This window comes from Myxocyprinus asiaticus, chromosome 40, assembly GCF_019703515.2.
Source record: "Myxocyprinus asiaticus isolate MX2 ecotype Aquarium Trade chromosome 40, UBuf_Myxa_2, whole genome shotgun sequence".
In the NCBI taxonomy this organism is placed as follows: domain Eukaryota; kingdom Metazoa; phylum Chordata; class Actinopteri; order Cypriniformes; family Catostomidae; genus Myxocyprinus; species Myxocyprinus asiaticus.
In genome coordinates, this window is record NC_059383.1 from 4,809,133 (window position 1) to 4,823,503 (window position 14,371).

Below are 14,371 nucleotides of genomic sequence, written 5' to 3' on the forward strand. Positions count from 1 at the left end.
GACACCAACGTCGAGTGAGTGACAGTTAGGGAACTGAAAATATGGGAAACCTTTGTCCATACTGAATGTAAGTGTGAAATAACGGGATGCATTTTTACTTCTATAGGCAATTTAATAGAAAGACTTTGCAATGGTGAAATTGGGGCAAGGACCGCTGGTTCAATGTTGTACCAGGGAGGGGCTCGCTCAGGTGGAAGAGACCAATGGGCCAAGTGTCCAAGATCAAATGCATAGTAATAAAACAAAAGTTTGGGGAGGTCTAAACCTCCTTTGTCAATTGGTCTATGTAACTTACTGAAATGTATCCGAGGTAATTTACCATTCCAAATAAAATAAAAAAAAACTTAGATATTCTATCAAATTGTTTAAAATAAGAAAGAGGAACTTCTAGCGGGAGAGACTCTAGAAAATAATTTAATTTGGGGATACAATTAATTTTTATAACATTGACTTTCCCAGCCATAGACAAATGTAGTGAAGCTCACCTATCAACATCATATGAGAAAACTTTCATTAATGGGTCAAAATTAACTAACTAAATCTCTCAAATTTGCTGGAAATAAAATGCCTAAATACCTAATGCCTTACTTGGGCCATTGAAAGGAGCCAGGTTGGAAAGCTGTGGTAGGGCAATATGCTGTCAGAGCAAGAGCATCCGATTTAGACCAATTCACCCTGTATCCTGAAAATTTGGAGAAAGAATTAATAATTCTGTGGAGGCTATGCATAGATCTTCTAGGGTCGGAGACAAATAATAATATGTCATCTGCATGGAGTAAATGTTTATGCGCCACACTTCCAGCTACAATACCAGGAAAATCATCCTCTCTCTTAATGCGGCTGCTAATGGTTCCAGCAAAGGTGAGAGAAGACAGCCTTACCGGGTTCCCTACCAAGACAAAATAATCTGAAATTAATCCATTAGTTTGCACTGCCGCTGCCAGATGTTTATATAGTAACTTAATCCACCCAATAAGTGTTCTCAAACCCGTAAATTTCCAAAATCTTAAAAAGATTCCACCCTATCCACCCTATCAAGTGCCTTCTCGGCATCAAGTGAGATAGCAGCAATCAGGGTCTGATCATTCGCTACTGATCACATAATATTATAAAATGTCTAATATTATCAGAAGATCTGCGACCACGAATAAATCCCACTTGATCTATATGTATAATAGATGTCATTACTATGGAGGACTCGCTGCCGTCTGCCGTGGGAGGAGCGGTTGAGGAGGCGCTGCACGTTTATGTTGGTTTTAAGTCTACCATTAAAGTTTATGTTTACTGTTCAGCCAGTTCCCACCTCCTCCTTGCCCATCCTTTACCTGTTACAGTGGTGCTGAAATCCAGGAGTGAGGAGGAATGCGCTGTCTTGGAGTCGAGGAGCAGTTCCGTTCGCCAGGGGCCGGAGGACTCGCTGCCATCTACCAGGGGAGGAGCGAGCTGGCATCTGCCAAAGGCAGAGGAGCAGTTGAGGACCGGGCAACAGCGCGTCCTGGAGCCGGCGAGCAAGTTCTTCTATCTCTCTCCTCTCTCTCTCTGTGTGTGTCACCGCTCACCCTTTCCCTCTCCCCACACCTCCCCTCATCTCTCCTCCCAGGTTCACAGGAGGCAGGGTGGACCACCAGCTGACAGAACGGCTGGAAGGGCAACGTCTCCCCCCCCAGAGATGGGGGGAGTTAGTCAGACCGGTGGTGCCATGGCCTGAATCGGGCGGGGGAGGAATGTGACAAGGAGGAGGACGTGGCCGGGTCGTGATGGAGCACGGCCAGCACTGAATCAGCTGATCAGTGGGAGAGCGAGATAAGGGGTGGCCAGAGACGCTGGTTCGAGAGAGAGAGAGAGAGAGAGAGAGAGAGAGAGATGCACATGGCTGTGTTGCACGTTTGTTTATGTTGGTTTTAAGTTCATTTATATCATTAAATTTAACGTTGACTGTTCAGCTGGTTCCCACCTCCTCCTTGCCCAACCTTTACCTGTTACATGCCTGTTATGCTTATTCGATAAGCCAGAATTTTAGACAATATTTTTACATCTAACTGGATCAGCGAAATTGGACGATAACTTTTAGAAGTTTCCCTGCCTTGTCTCCCAACTCAAAGTATGTCTGTCTTGCCCTGAATAAGCAAAACTCAACCTTCTATAACAAAATAGTATTGTACCTATATTTTAGCTGAGTCAACTCTCTAAGACCATTGGATGACATTTGACGCTTCTGCTCTGTTTCAGCACTTTTAATACTCTTTTCCAATTCCATAAATTCCTGTGCTTTGATCTTTTTAATGAATGAGGCATATTGTATGATCCGACCCCTAAGCGCCTCCCATGCCATGCCTACAGAAGACACTGAGGACAAATTGGCCTCCACATAAACATTAACTTCTGTCTTTAACATTTGTTGAAATGCTGGGTCCTGCAGAAGGGATGTATTAAAGCACCATTTATATGATTTTCTTTTCTCTACATGTGGCAACTTCTCTAAACACACCAAAGCATGATCTGAAACCAAAATGTTCCCAACTGAGCAATCGGTGGCAAATTCAATAAGTGACTTCGATATAAAAAAATTAAAAAAAATCTATTCTAGAGTAAATCTTATGAACTGATGAAAAAAGTAGTAGCTGTAGTCCCTCCCATATGGATTCAGAAGTCTCCGAATCCATTAAAAGATTGAAAGATTGAAGTCTCCACCCAAAACCATATCATCCCAGCGGCTTGTAACTTTCCCACAAGATCTATAAAAAAGTTCTGATCATCAGCATTGGGTGCATAGATATTAACCAAAATAAGATTTTGCCCCTGTATTTCAGCCAAAACAATAATGACTCTTCCTAAATTACCTTTGATCTGTTTGAGACATTTAAATTGTAAATGTTTACTTATCAATGTGATGACTCCCCTGCTCTTATTCGAACCAGCACTGCAAAACACATGCCCATCCCATGCCCTATCAAGTTGTTCAGCTTCCTGTGCAGAAAGGTGCATTTCTTGAAGGAACACTATATCTTTTTTTTTTATGCTTAAGAAACGATATAACCTTCTTTCTTTTTATAGGGTGCCCAAGCCCATTAACATTCCACGTGGAGAGAAACTTTTCACCTATATTAAAGTGTGACATGCAAAGAAAAATTTTGTACCTAAGGATAAATTATATAGACCATGATTCAACATTGATGTAACCATAAAATCCTTAATAAACCACAGAACAGAAAAAAAATGCGCTTCAACCTCTCGCATAACAGTCCCAACTGGTGTCCATTCCCCGTAAATCTGACGGTCCATGCACACACACAAGACCCTCCATGACACCATTGCTACAAGATTACTCAGCAAAATGCACAATGTGTAGTACCGCTGATTCAGCACTGGCAAAGCCACTCACTCATTCCATTGATTCCATTGAAGGCCATAGCTTCTCATGGGCATGTGAAAGTCTTACGTCCATCCTTGGCATCAATTCTCAGTTTAGCCGGGAAAAGCAAAGCAAAGCTCACATCCTGTGCGTGAAGTAATTTCTTACTCTCTTTGAATCGCTCCCGTTTCACTTGTGTAATACTTGCAAATTCCGGAAAAACTATAATGTTGTAATCCTCCCAGCACAACTTGCCTTTATTCCTCGCCGCACGTAAAACAATGTTTCTGGCTGCCGACCGCAAGAATCTTGCCAGAATGTATCGGGGTCTGTCACCCGCTCTGGGAAGCCAATCGAGAGCTCTGTGTGTGCCCTCTATTTCCAGATGATGGCCCACTGTGTCGAACAAATTCAGAATAATCCAGTCCAGGTACTTGACCATATCTTGATAATGTTTGTAATAAACAAACATTATTACTTCTGCTTCGATTTTCCATATCCTCTAATTTTTCACACACCTTATCCATATCAGTTTTGGTGGCCGGCGGGTTAGTCTGCAGCTCTTTTCTTGCTGCTTCCAGAGACTCGATTTGCTTTTCAGCCTTGTCCATTCTTGTGATCAGGGTGGACATTTTCGCCTCCATAGATGTGATCGCTCTACGCATTTCCGCGAGGCCCTCCATGCCACTCAAGATTTTCTTTAGCGCTGCATAAATGTTAGCAATATCTTGACCTACATCCTGAGGCACACTGTAATTTCCAACCGGATCCCCGCCATGTTGCTCTTGAGAGGCGTCAGACGTGTGTGACCGTAAATGCTTTTTAATGTCCCCACAGGCCGACAATTTCAATTTGTTTGACATCCTACACTCCCCGCGCAGTTAAACAATCAAAACTAAATCAGTTCGCACTGAGTGATGTTGATTGAAAAGATAACTGTAGCAAAGTGTAGTGGAGAACACCACTAGGATGCTTCCACTAGCATAGCATCACGTGACTCCCAAACATTTGTAATCTTTGGTTGAAATGACGACTCTTTTAATTGAAAAATAATCACTCAAGCCATTTCAGGTAAATATTTAAAGATTGAGCTATTGACTGATCAATTATAACAAACACTGTAATTGTGAAGAGGTTTTCAGGAAACTTCACAGAATGTGATGCAATACTGTTAAAACAATATTTTAAAAAGTTTTAATATTTTAAAAAGACTTTCAGAAGATTAGACAATTTCACAGGTGATAACCAATCAATTTTGATGGCCCAAATGATTTAGTGAACAATATAAACAGGCACCTACCTCCTATGTCCGGCCGCAGCTTGTTATCATAGCCGTCTAGTAAGCTGTTTAAAATATGTGTGACATCGCTCTCGTACACTTTGGGGGTCAGAACCCAAGTTTTGTTTGTCACTTCATCATCGTCACTTTCTAACTGGACAGAGCTAAAAAAGAGAGAAACACAAAACGAGGTGAAACAAAGTTGCTAAAGGCCCAATTATAAAAAAAAATCTGCACAATCTAGTTACAACACATTTGAAAATGCAGTTTTATTTCTGTAATCTGTAAAATGTCATTTCAGATGAGGATTAATTTGTTGTGAATGTGCAACATAAAAACTCCTTTTGATCTTATGGTCCTGATTCTACATCAGGGGTGTTCAAATTTACCAACATGAAAAATTCTCCAGGCAATGCGGGCCGAGCCAGAATTTTTTTTTTCTATCTACACATAACAGGTCGATAATATAGTATAAATTTGGTTATTCAGGGTTCCCACTCTTTTCAAGGCACAATTTTCCAGGACATTTTATGTGCCCAACAAGTGTAATACTTAAGCAAAAACACATGCATTCATTTAAATCAAGCATTTATTTAGCCATTTCTGTGTATTTTTGATGGCAGTTTCTCACCTCCAGGTAAGTAGTTCGTTACATGGCTCAGTGAGATTATTAATCCCCGTAAAGATGTGATTTAATTAAATAAATACAGTCTGCAAGTGCTGCACACTTCAGAGTGCTCTGCTCACTGTCATCTCACACACACACAAGACCGTGCGTGATGATCATGAAGAGCTGTTTTCAGTGTATGAGCGACCAGCTTCACACATTCAATTTTAAGCGTGTATCACTTGTAGATTATATGTTTGTTCAATTAAATCACAGACTTTTTGAAATTTGATAAATTGTGCATTCAATCATTTTCATCCAAATGTCACATTCCATGACATTCTGTTTTATAGCTAATGCCATTTTTTGTCTAAAGTTTATAACTCAAATGTTTTGTGGTTAACACAACAGCAATGTTAGAATTATTTTGTACTATTTCATCGGAGCAAAGCAGGGATGATAGCAGATGAGCAGAGAAAGTATGTGACAGGGATTGTTCAAGACAGTTAAACGTTGCTGTTGTTTAACAATGTGAAGCTGCTGGCAGTGACAAAACTATATGAATTTGTGTTTTTTACTCCTATTCTATGTCCCGATCGTTAACATGTTTTTGTACATGTAACACAAACCTTGTAAGCAACACATTCAAACAGTTTTATTATACTAAAACATTTTCCAGGGCAAATAATTATTTTCCAGAACATTTAGGTATTTTTCTAATTTTCCATGACTTTTCCTTGACTGGAAAACTTCATTGCAAAATTCCAGGTTTTCCAGGATGCGTGGGAACCCTGTTACTACATAAATAAAACATCAGTGATTATGGCATTCATTTTTTACTAGTCATGAGAAACATTCCCACTTAGCAGGATTATTGACACAATGGACATAAATGCATAAATAACAGCTGAAGAGTGATTTAGCAGTCTAACACTTGCAAACACTGGACCAATTTTTTATTTTATTTAAATCAGCCATATTTTTATGTGACAGATGCACAATCTTTGATGTCAACAACAAAAGATATGGGAAGCATTTTTTTCCCACCCTTTTAAATGTTTACAGTATACAGAAAATTATACAGTTAGTTGCATTTTATTATTTGCATTAGCATTGTTTTTGCTGTCAATGACCCTCAGAACAGACCTGAAACCCATTTCTTAGACCCAGTTGTTGAGAAGCACTGCTCTGTTTCAAATGCTGTTCCATCAAAAAAAGCATTAAATCCAAACTGAAGCTCATGTGTATGTTTATGTTTGTTCAGAGACCCAGGTAAAGCTGTAGATAAAGTCACACCTTGCTGACATTTCTTCAACAGAACCCCTAATGAATAATTTCTCAATATCCTTTAAGCTGAGCCCATTTATCTAATGCATGTGGTGTGTTTTTTTTTTACTAAGGAGAGTGTGCGGGGGTGATACTGGAGGTTCAAGACAGACGGGCGTACAATAACAATGTTGCCTTAGAGGTGGAAACGTGCTCTCTTTCTCTCTCTCAGTCTGTCTCTTTCGCAGCACAAGATTCAGTTAGTGGGGAAGGTGTGACAATCGCAAGCCTCTGTTTTTCACTTATTGCATTATCTCATGTGTTCCCATTCGCTGTGAATTTAAATGATTTTAATCACATGTTACTGTTTTATAACCTACCTGTTTGTGTTTATACTTGAATTCATGTTTGATTAGAGCTACTGTATATTTCGCAAGAAGCTTAGAACGCTTTTTTAAGTCCCAGTGGGAGAAAAAAAATAATTATAGGAAAAATACTTCTTGAACCAAGATGGCTGAAAAGTGGGCAGGCACTGTTGCACTCTATATAAACAGAATATTTATGGAAACGTAAACTACTAAAGTCCACTTTGCATTGTACCTAACAAACACCCCTCAACAACAAGTTCTTCCTCGTCTTGACTTGTTTTGGAGACGTCTTGCTTTGTACACTGCAAAAAGTGGTAACCTCCAATTGTTACCCATCCATCCATCTACCTGAGCAGCATAAAGTTGGAGAGGTGGGTTGAGACACTCATTCTCCAATGAAATCCAAGGACAAAGCAGACAACAATGGATGGTGTGAGGCAGTAACCATGGAGTCAGTAGAAGATAGAAAAGCATATCCTTGAGAGAAACATGTGGCAGAGTGCTAGGCTGTAGTAGCTTCAGAAACATTTCAGAAAACCACGACCATCACACTTCAAAGGCATTTCAGAGTACATCGGTATGGGGATAAAACATTGCATCATGATGGTCTTTTCTTCAAAAACACTTGAAAGTGTTTCAACAGATCCTGACGCCCAAAAAAACCTTCAAAATACACTCTACTAAGTTCTTTTAAGCAGTTACAGTAGGTAAATGAAGACTCGGCTCACCAGACATCCCAGCGTCCCGACAAATTAGTTCCCCTTCTGTCACTCACTCGACATTGTGTCGATGTAGTGACACTAGGGGTCGCACTTGAGAGCCCCGATCACCTCAGATCTTTGAGAAAAGGCCAATGAGAATTGGCGAGTGGAATTTGCGTGCCACTCCCCCGGACATACGGGTATAAAAGGGAGCTGGAATGCAGGATTCATTCAGATTTTTTTCTTCGGAGCCGAGCGGTTGTACTATCAGCGAGCTGAATACTACTGCTGTTCCATTCACCTCTTAAGAAGTGTATGCTGTTGGATATACGGCGCATTTCCAGTGGCTTTCTCTCCTTCTGCACAACGAGTGCAGATTTCACCCCTGGGCGCTTCGACAGCACTAAAAAAAAGTGTATATTCCTTCTAAAGAGTATATTTTCTCTATTGGAGCACACGCATTGATGTTGAACGTCTTTTTAAAGATGCCTCTTTTTAAAGATGCATTTCCGTCTTTGTGTGATTCCTGGATGTGGTCGTTATCTCTCCGCCTCCGACGGCCACGGGCGCTGCCTCACGTGTCTGGGCAGCGATCACACTGAGGCAGCGTTTGTGGATGGCTCATGTTCTCATTGCGAGGATATGACCATGGCAACATTGCGGTCACGGCTTTCCTTCTTCCGAGGGAAAGCCACTCTAGCCACCCCCCGCGCTGTGCCTTCTACACATGGATGTGAGGCCGACCTGGCTGGCGCTGGAGGCATTTTGGGGAGTTCAATGGGCACGGTCTCGCCGGGTAATTCCCTGCGGACCTCCCGTTCCCCAGCATGCTCGTTTGCTCCTGTCCGGTTCCGAAATGAGACCAGCCCGCCTCATGGCCGGCTTGACGTCTCTTTCGGGGCACGCGAGCAGGATGAGTCTTCGAATGCTGCATTGGAGAGCGCACTGGCGATGTCGGATGCCGAGGACTCGACTGGGCTGCCACCTTCGGGTCTGCCCGCCCAGTCTGAGGCCGACGCAGAGCTAACCGCCATGCTTGCCCGGGCCGCCGCGAGTATTGGGTTGGACTAGAACCTCACGGCCTGATGATTGGTTCCTGTGTTCAGGGCGCCACTCACGGCCACCCCCCCGGGTTCCTTTCTTCCCGGAGGTGCACGACAAACTCCTTTCGCTGCCCGAAACAGACTTCTGGGTTCGTCCGCTCTCACTACCCTCGATGGCGGGGTGGTCCACGGGTACACGGAGGTCCCTCAGGTGGATCAGGCGGTTGCGATGCACCTGTGCCCACAAAACACCGCCACCTGGCGGGATCGTCCGGCGCTCCCCTCCAGAGCCTGTAGGACTATGTTGTCTCTGGCGGCCAAAGCCTAAGCCTCGGCGCGGCTCAAGATCCCGCACCCCATCTGCTCGCCGAGGGCGTCCCCCTGCGGCTGCAAAAGCCCAGGCGGCTCCGCCTTAGCCCGAGCCTAGCTCTTGGCCCCAGCGTAGAGCCCCCCGCAGGAAGCTGACGCCCCCCATCTCTCGGCCGGCACGAGGACCCGGAAGGCTCCTAAGCACTCCTGAGACAGACGACCCAGGGAGCGAGACGTCTGCTACGGAGCTGGTATCCAGACCACTCCATCCCCCGCTGGAGGGCCGGGAGGTAAATCCTTTGTTTCCTATTCTTTTTTGTTCGCCGCACCCCGAACAGGCTGCGGTACCCAAAGTTCCCAAACCCAGTTTCCTCACTCATTGGGTCACATAATCGGTGTTCATGGCAGCCGTTGTCACGGCAACCAGACACCGAGTATTCGCAGCCAGGGCCCCGCGAATGCGGCCCACCCGCCTTCTCGCACCCAGCCGCACCACACCTACGGCCAGCCGGTTGGGAAGAGTTTCGAGGACGGCCCAAGAGGCCCTCCTTCTCAGTCGCTAACCCGCCCTACGCCAGGTACGCAGAGCAAGGTAAGTGCTTTGAGGTCCCCCTCAGCGCAGCCGCCTCGGGTCAAAGCAACGCTCTTCAATGTGGCGTTGCCTGCGCCCCCCCGCCGCGAGGCCCCAACCCCAGGTATGTCAGACGCGATCGTCCCCTTAGTGCCCGGAGCTTGGACGCGTGGCTAACGCTTTCCAACCCATCGCGGTGGCTGGCCAGGACCATCCGATTCCGCTACGCGATTCAGTTCACCAGGCGTCCGCCCCGGTTCAGCGGCGTCTGCTTCACTTCAGTGCAGGGCGAGAACACTGCCACCCTGCATGCGGAGATCGCGACCCTTCTACGCAAGGGCACGATAGAGCCTGTCCCTCCAGCCGAGATGGGGAAAGGGTTCTACAGCGATTACTTCATTGTACCAAAGAAAGGCGGTGGGTTGCGGCCAATCTTGGACCTGCGAGTTCTGAACCGGGCCTTACAGAAACACCCGTTCAGGATGCTAACGCAGAAACACATTCTGGCGTGCATCCGGCATCATGATTGGTTCGCGGCGGTAGACCTGAAGGACGCATACTTTCACGTCTCGGTTCTACCTCAACACAGACCCTTCCTACGGTTTGCTTTCGACGGCCAGGTGTATCAGTACAAGGTCCTCCCCTTCGGCCTGTCCCTGTCCCCTCGCGTCTTCACGAAAGTCGCAGAGGCAGCTCTTGCCCCATTAAGGGAAGTGGGCATCCGCATACTCAACTACCTCGATGACTGGCTGATTCTAGCACACTCTTGAGAGTTGCTGTGCGCGTACAGGGATTTGGTGCTCAGGCACCTCAGCCGTCTAGGGCTTTGGGTCAACTGGGAAAAGAGCAAGCTCTCCCCGGTTCAGAGCATATCTTTTCTCAGCATGGAGTTAGACTCGGTCTCAATGATAGCGCCCCTCACAAGCGAGCGTGCGCAGTCGGTGCTGAACTGCCTGAAATCATTCAGGCGGAGGACAGCGGTTCCACTGAAACACTTTCAGAGGCTCCTGGGCCATATGCTTCCTCAGTGGCAGTCACGCCGCTCGGGTTGATGCATATGAGACCTCTTCAGCACTGGCTTCAGACTCGAGTCCTGAGATGGGCATTGCGCCGCGGCACATCACGTAGCTATCACGCTGCTCTGCTGCCACTTATTCAGCCCTTGGACAGACCTTGCATTTCTATGGGCAGGAGTTCCCCTACAGCAAGTGTTCAGATGTGTCGTGGTCACCACAAACGCCTCCAAACTGGGCTGGGGCGCCGTGTGCAATGGGCACGCAGTTGCCGGTTCCTGGTCAGGACCATGACTGGGTTGGCACATCAACTGCCTAGAGTTGCTGGCTGTACTACTCGCCCTGCAGAGGCTATTGCCATTGATCTAGGGCAAGCATGTGTTGGTCCGGTTCGACAACACAGTGACAGTAGCATATATAAATCGCCAAGGCGGCGTACGCTCTCGTCGCATGTCGCAACTCGCCCGACATCTCCTCCTCTGGAGTCAACAGCGGCTGAGGTCGCTGCGGGCCACTCATATCCCGCTTACAGTCGGTAAACGATTTTCACTCTTTTTGGGGAGAAAAAAAAAAGAGGCGAAGAGGCCACGGCTGGGCTAGCCTGTCCCCATTTTTTTTGGGCAGTCGACTTATCCCGAAGTACAGGGGACCGTTCGACGCTCATAGGAGGTCACGTGATGGCCTGGTGCACTGGCTACGAGGCACACAGCGGTCTGCCCGTCTCGCACTGCCAGTCCACGTAACACAGTTCAGTCGTTGTGGCATTTTGTATAGGGACCCCTAGTGTCACTACATCGACCTGAATGAGTGGTTGCGAGCCAGCTCCTTTTATACTCGTATGTCCAGGGGATTGGCATGCAAATTCCACTCACCAATTCCTAGTGGCCTTTTTTCAAAGATCAGAGGTGTTTGGGGCTCCCAAGGGCGACCCCTAGTGTCACTACATCGACAAAACGTCTCGTTCCCTCCATCAGGGAACGGAGGTAAAGTAACCAGGATGTTTTATATGCACCTTCATAACATGAAAAAAATAAAAATAAAACGGAAAAAACATGCTAGCCTAATAAGAAATCACACATGTTATATTTTATTGATGGTAAAATGACAAATGCATGAATTGAACAGTGGTGATATGTTACATTTATGAACTGTAGCACATCATCAGTCATTCAGAGTGTGCTGTTGAGTTCGAAATGCCTCCATTTAATATCCAAGGTTGAGTATTCAATCCAATGACACCACCCCCTTTCTTACAAGCACGTTAACTGTCCATCTTTTATCTTGTTAATGCTAATTGAAGGAGACTATAACCATTAGAACTGGTATCATGTTTTAAGGATCAGTTCCAGCTACTGCATTACAAGCAGCTGTAGAGAGATAGATATATGTTCTTTCTTGATCCCAGAATTGGTATCGTGTTTTGGAGTCCCCCGGAAATGTGGAGGCCCTAAGCAATTGCCTACTATGCCTATCCACCTTTTTCACAGGCAGCTAAATTACCCATTATGCTTAGCATATTCTTCCAATGCGGATGCAACAGACTTCCGCTTCGCAACTTATTCCCATTACCAAGCACTATAATATCACTAATAACAGTCAAAAACGGAAGAACAGTCTGTTTACTTAACGTAAATCACTTTCTCACTAATGTCTGCATATGGACATTAGGTTTCTACATTAATCCTGAAAAGTACACAATCATACACATTTACATGGTAAAGTTACTGGACTCTAGCGCTCGCTGCATGCACCCTGTATGTGTGTGTGTGTGAAAGAGAGAGAGACACAGACATACAGCACGCAGAGAGAGACAGAGATAATCCACGAATATGATGCACTAGATTTCATTGCGTCTCATGTTGTGCACTTCAATATGAAAACAGCCAAATCTCTGACATTTAGGGAATCTAGAAATCTGACCGGATGCTTTATTAAGGTTCAAAAAAGAGGACATGTCCGTGAAAAGAGGGTGTATGGTCATCATAGGTTCCATTTAAACATCTTCTGATTTATGGCATTATTTCTGCATTAACAAGTGCCGCCTTGCCATGCACTCTGCCAACAACATCTCTGTCTCTATCTCATTCACATACAGCGCGACATGAGATATGAACCTCATAAAGACAATAAATTAAAAAAAAACAAGGAGCTTGGTTTAAATGTTTTTCATCTTTGTTATCTTCCAAAATGAAGGACATCATTTGGAATTATCAGTCAATGTTTAAAAAAAAAAGGCAAGTGACAGAGAATTAGTTTAATGCAACCTCTGATTATTACATCTGGTTTGATTCTAAATGTTTCAGCATTGGCAGCTTTTGTGGGGGCTTATTGTTGTGACATTCATTTTACAGTAGTTTTTAAGCCACCTGTAGTTGCTATAACACCCTATAACAGCGCATATTCATCCAGACCCTTAGCTGCTCGCCATCACCAGTAACGTTAGTCTAGCTGACAACAACAACTAAGCGGAAGTGTGGAGCTTCCGAGAGGAAGTCTCTCGCTGTAATGGCGCCACCCATGGATAAGTCAGGAAAAAGGTGGATAGCTAGCACCAGTCATGCACAGTGTAGATGCAACAGTATTGTTAAAAAAGTGGGTAAATCTGTGCGGAATGAAATTTGTGAGTTAGTTTTGCCCCAAAATCAAAAGACAGAAATTATATTTTATATTTACAATAAGCCAATTTGTTGGACAATTGACTCTTCGCTAAGCTCTACCTTAAAAGTGCTTCTGACCAATCCTGTCTTAGCCCTGCCGCCATTACTCTGACACGTGTTTGCTATTTTCCAATGACAGAATATGGAAGTAATGTGTGTTTGAGTACTTTTAAGCAGGATTTTATGTAAATGTAAAGAACATTGTTGCTGGGTCATTTGTAATAGTGACACGTGTTACTCAGAGAGCATACCCGCTTTGTTTTTTGTTTGTTTTTTGTTTTTTATCTTTAAATAAATCTGGAGAAGAGCATGTAATGGATTAAACTGTCAGCCCTCATTCCCAAATGAACATATAACATCAGCAACGACACCTACATATCCTCCAAGGTAAATTAAAGCTAATACTTGAACATTACTTCATTTATGTATTAATTCAAGTCATAATAAAAGCGATTGTAAATAAACAGCTTCAAAATGTGTGTGTTATGAGACGTTATAAACAGCTCTGTTATCTAACGCTAATGTAATTAGATGTGTAATTGCTATTAATTGAAGTTTTTCTCTTTTCAAGTGATTGTAATTATCGTTTGCCTCGATTCTGATTCACAGTCTCCACAGTTTTTAATCAAATTATTGTGTAATTTAACAATTTCTTTCACAAAAAAACATCAGATAAATCTGGATTACAATGTCACTCTTCACACCAGCCCACGTAAAAATCCATTATCCCACGTTATCCATTCCGTTTATGAGAATATTTTGCCAAAAACCACGTCCTTCGCGGCAATCTCCCAATCATTCCAATGGGGAGTTCTGCAGAGCTTGTCAGAGCGAGCAACGTTAACCAACAGGGATGGAGCTTAGCGAAGGGTCAATTAAGAATGTTTTCTTTGTTTAGTTACTGTTGTGACAGTTAAGCACATAAGCAGACCCACCCCCAATTATGACAAGTTTACTGAGCGAGCGACATTAACCAAAAGGGGTGGAGCATAGCAAAGGGTCAATTAAGAATGTTTGCTTTGTTTAGTTACTGTTGTGACAATTAAGCACGTAAGCAGACCCACCCCCATTTATGACAAGTTTACTGTAATACAGTGCATCCGGAAAGTATTTACAGCACTTCACTTTTTCCACATTTTGTTATGTTACAGCCTTATTCCAAAATGGATTAAATTCATTATTTTCCTCAAAATTCAATACCCCAT

The 14,371-nt window shown here is 44.1% G+C and overlaps 1 protein-coding gene across 6 annotated transcripts in view; it reads right to left on the reverse strand.

Annotated features, from left to right (window-relative positions):
- LOC127430667 (gamma-aminobutyric acid receptor subunit gamma-2-like) overlaps positions 1-14,371 on the reverse strand; it is a 144,382-nt gene that overhangs the window by 111,343 nt on the left and 18,668 nt on the right. For all 6 annotated transcript variants that reach the window (XM_051680607.1, XM_051680606.1, XM_051680605.1 and 3 more), the window contains exon 2: positions 4,653-4,795. In XM_051680607.1, the coding sequence (XP_051536567.1) occupies positions 4,653-4,795 (143 nt within the window). The remainder of the gene's footprint in view (positions 1-4,652; positions 4,796-14,371) is intronic.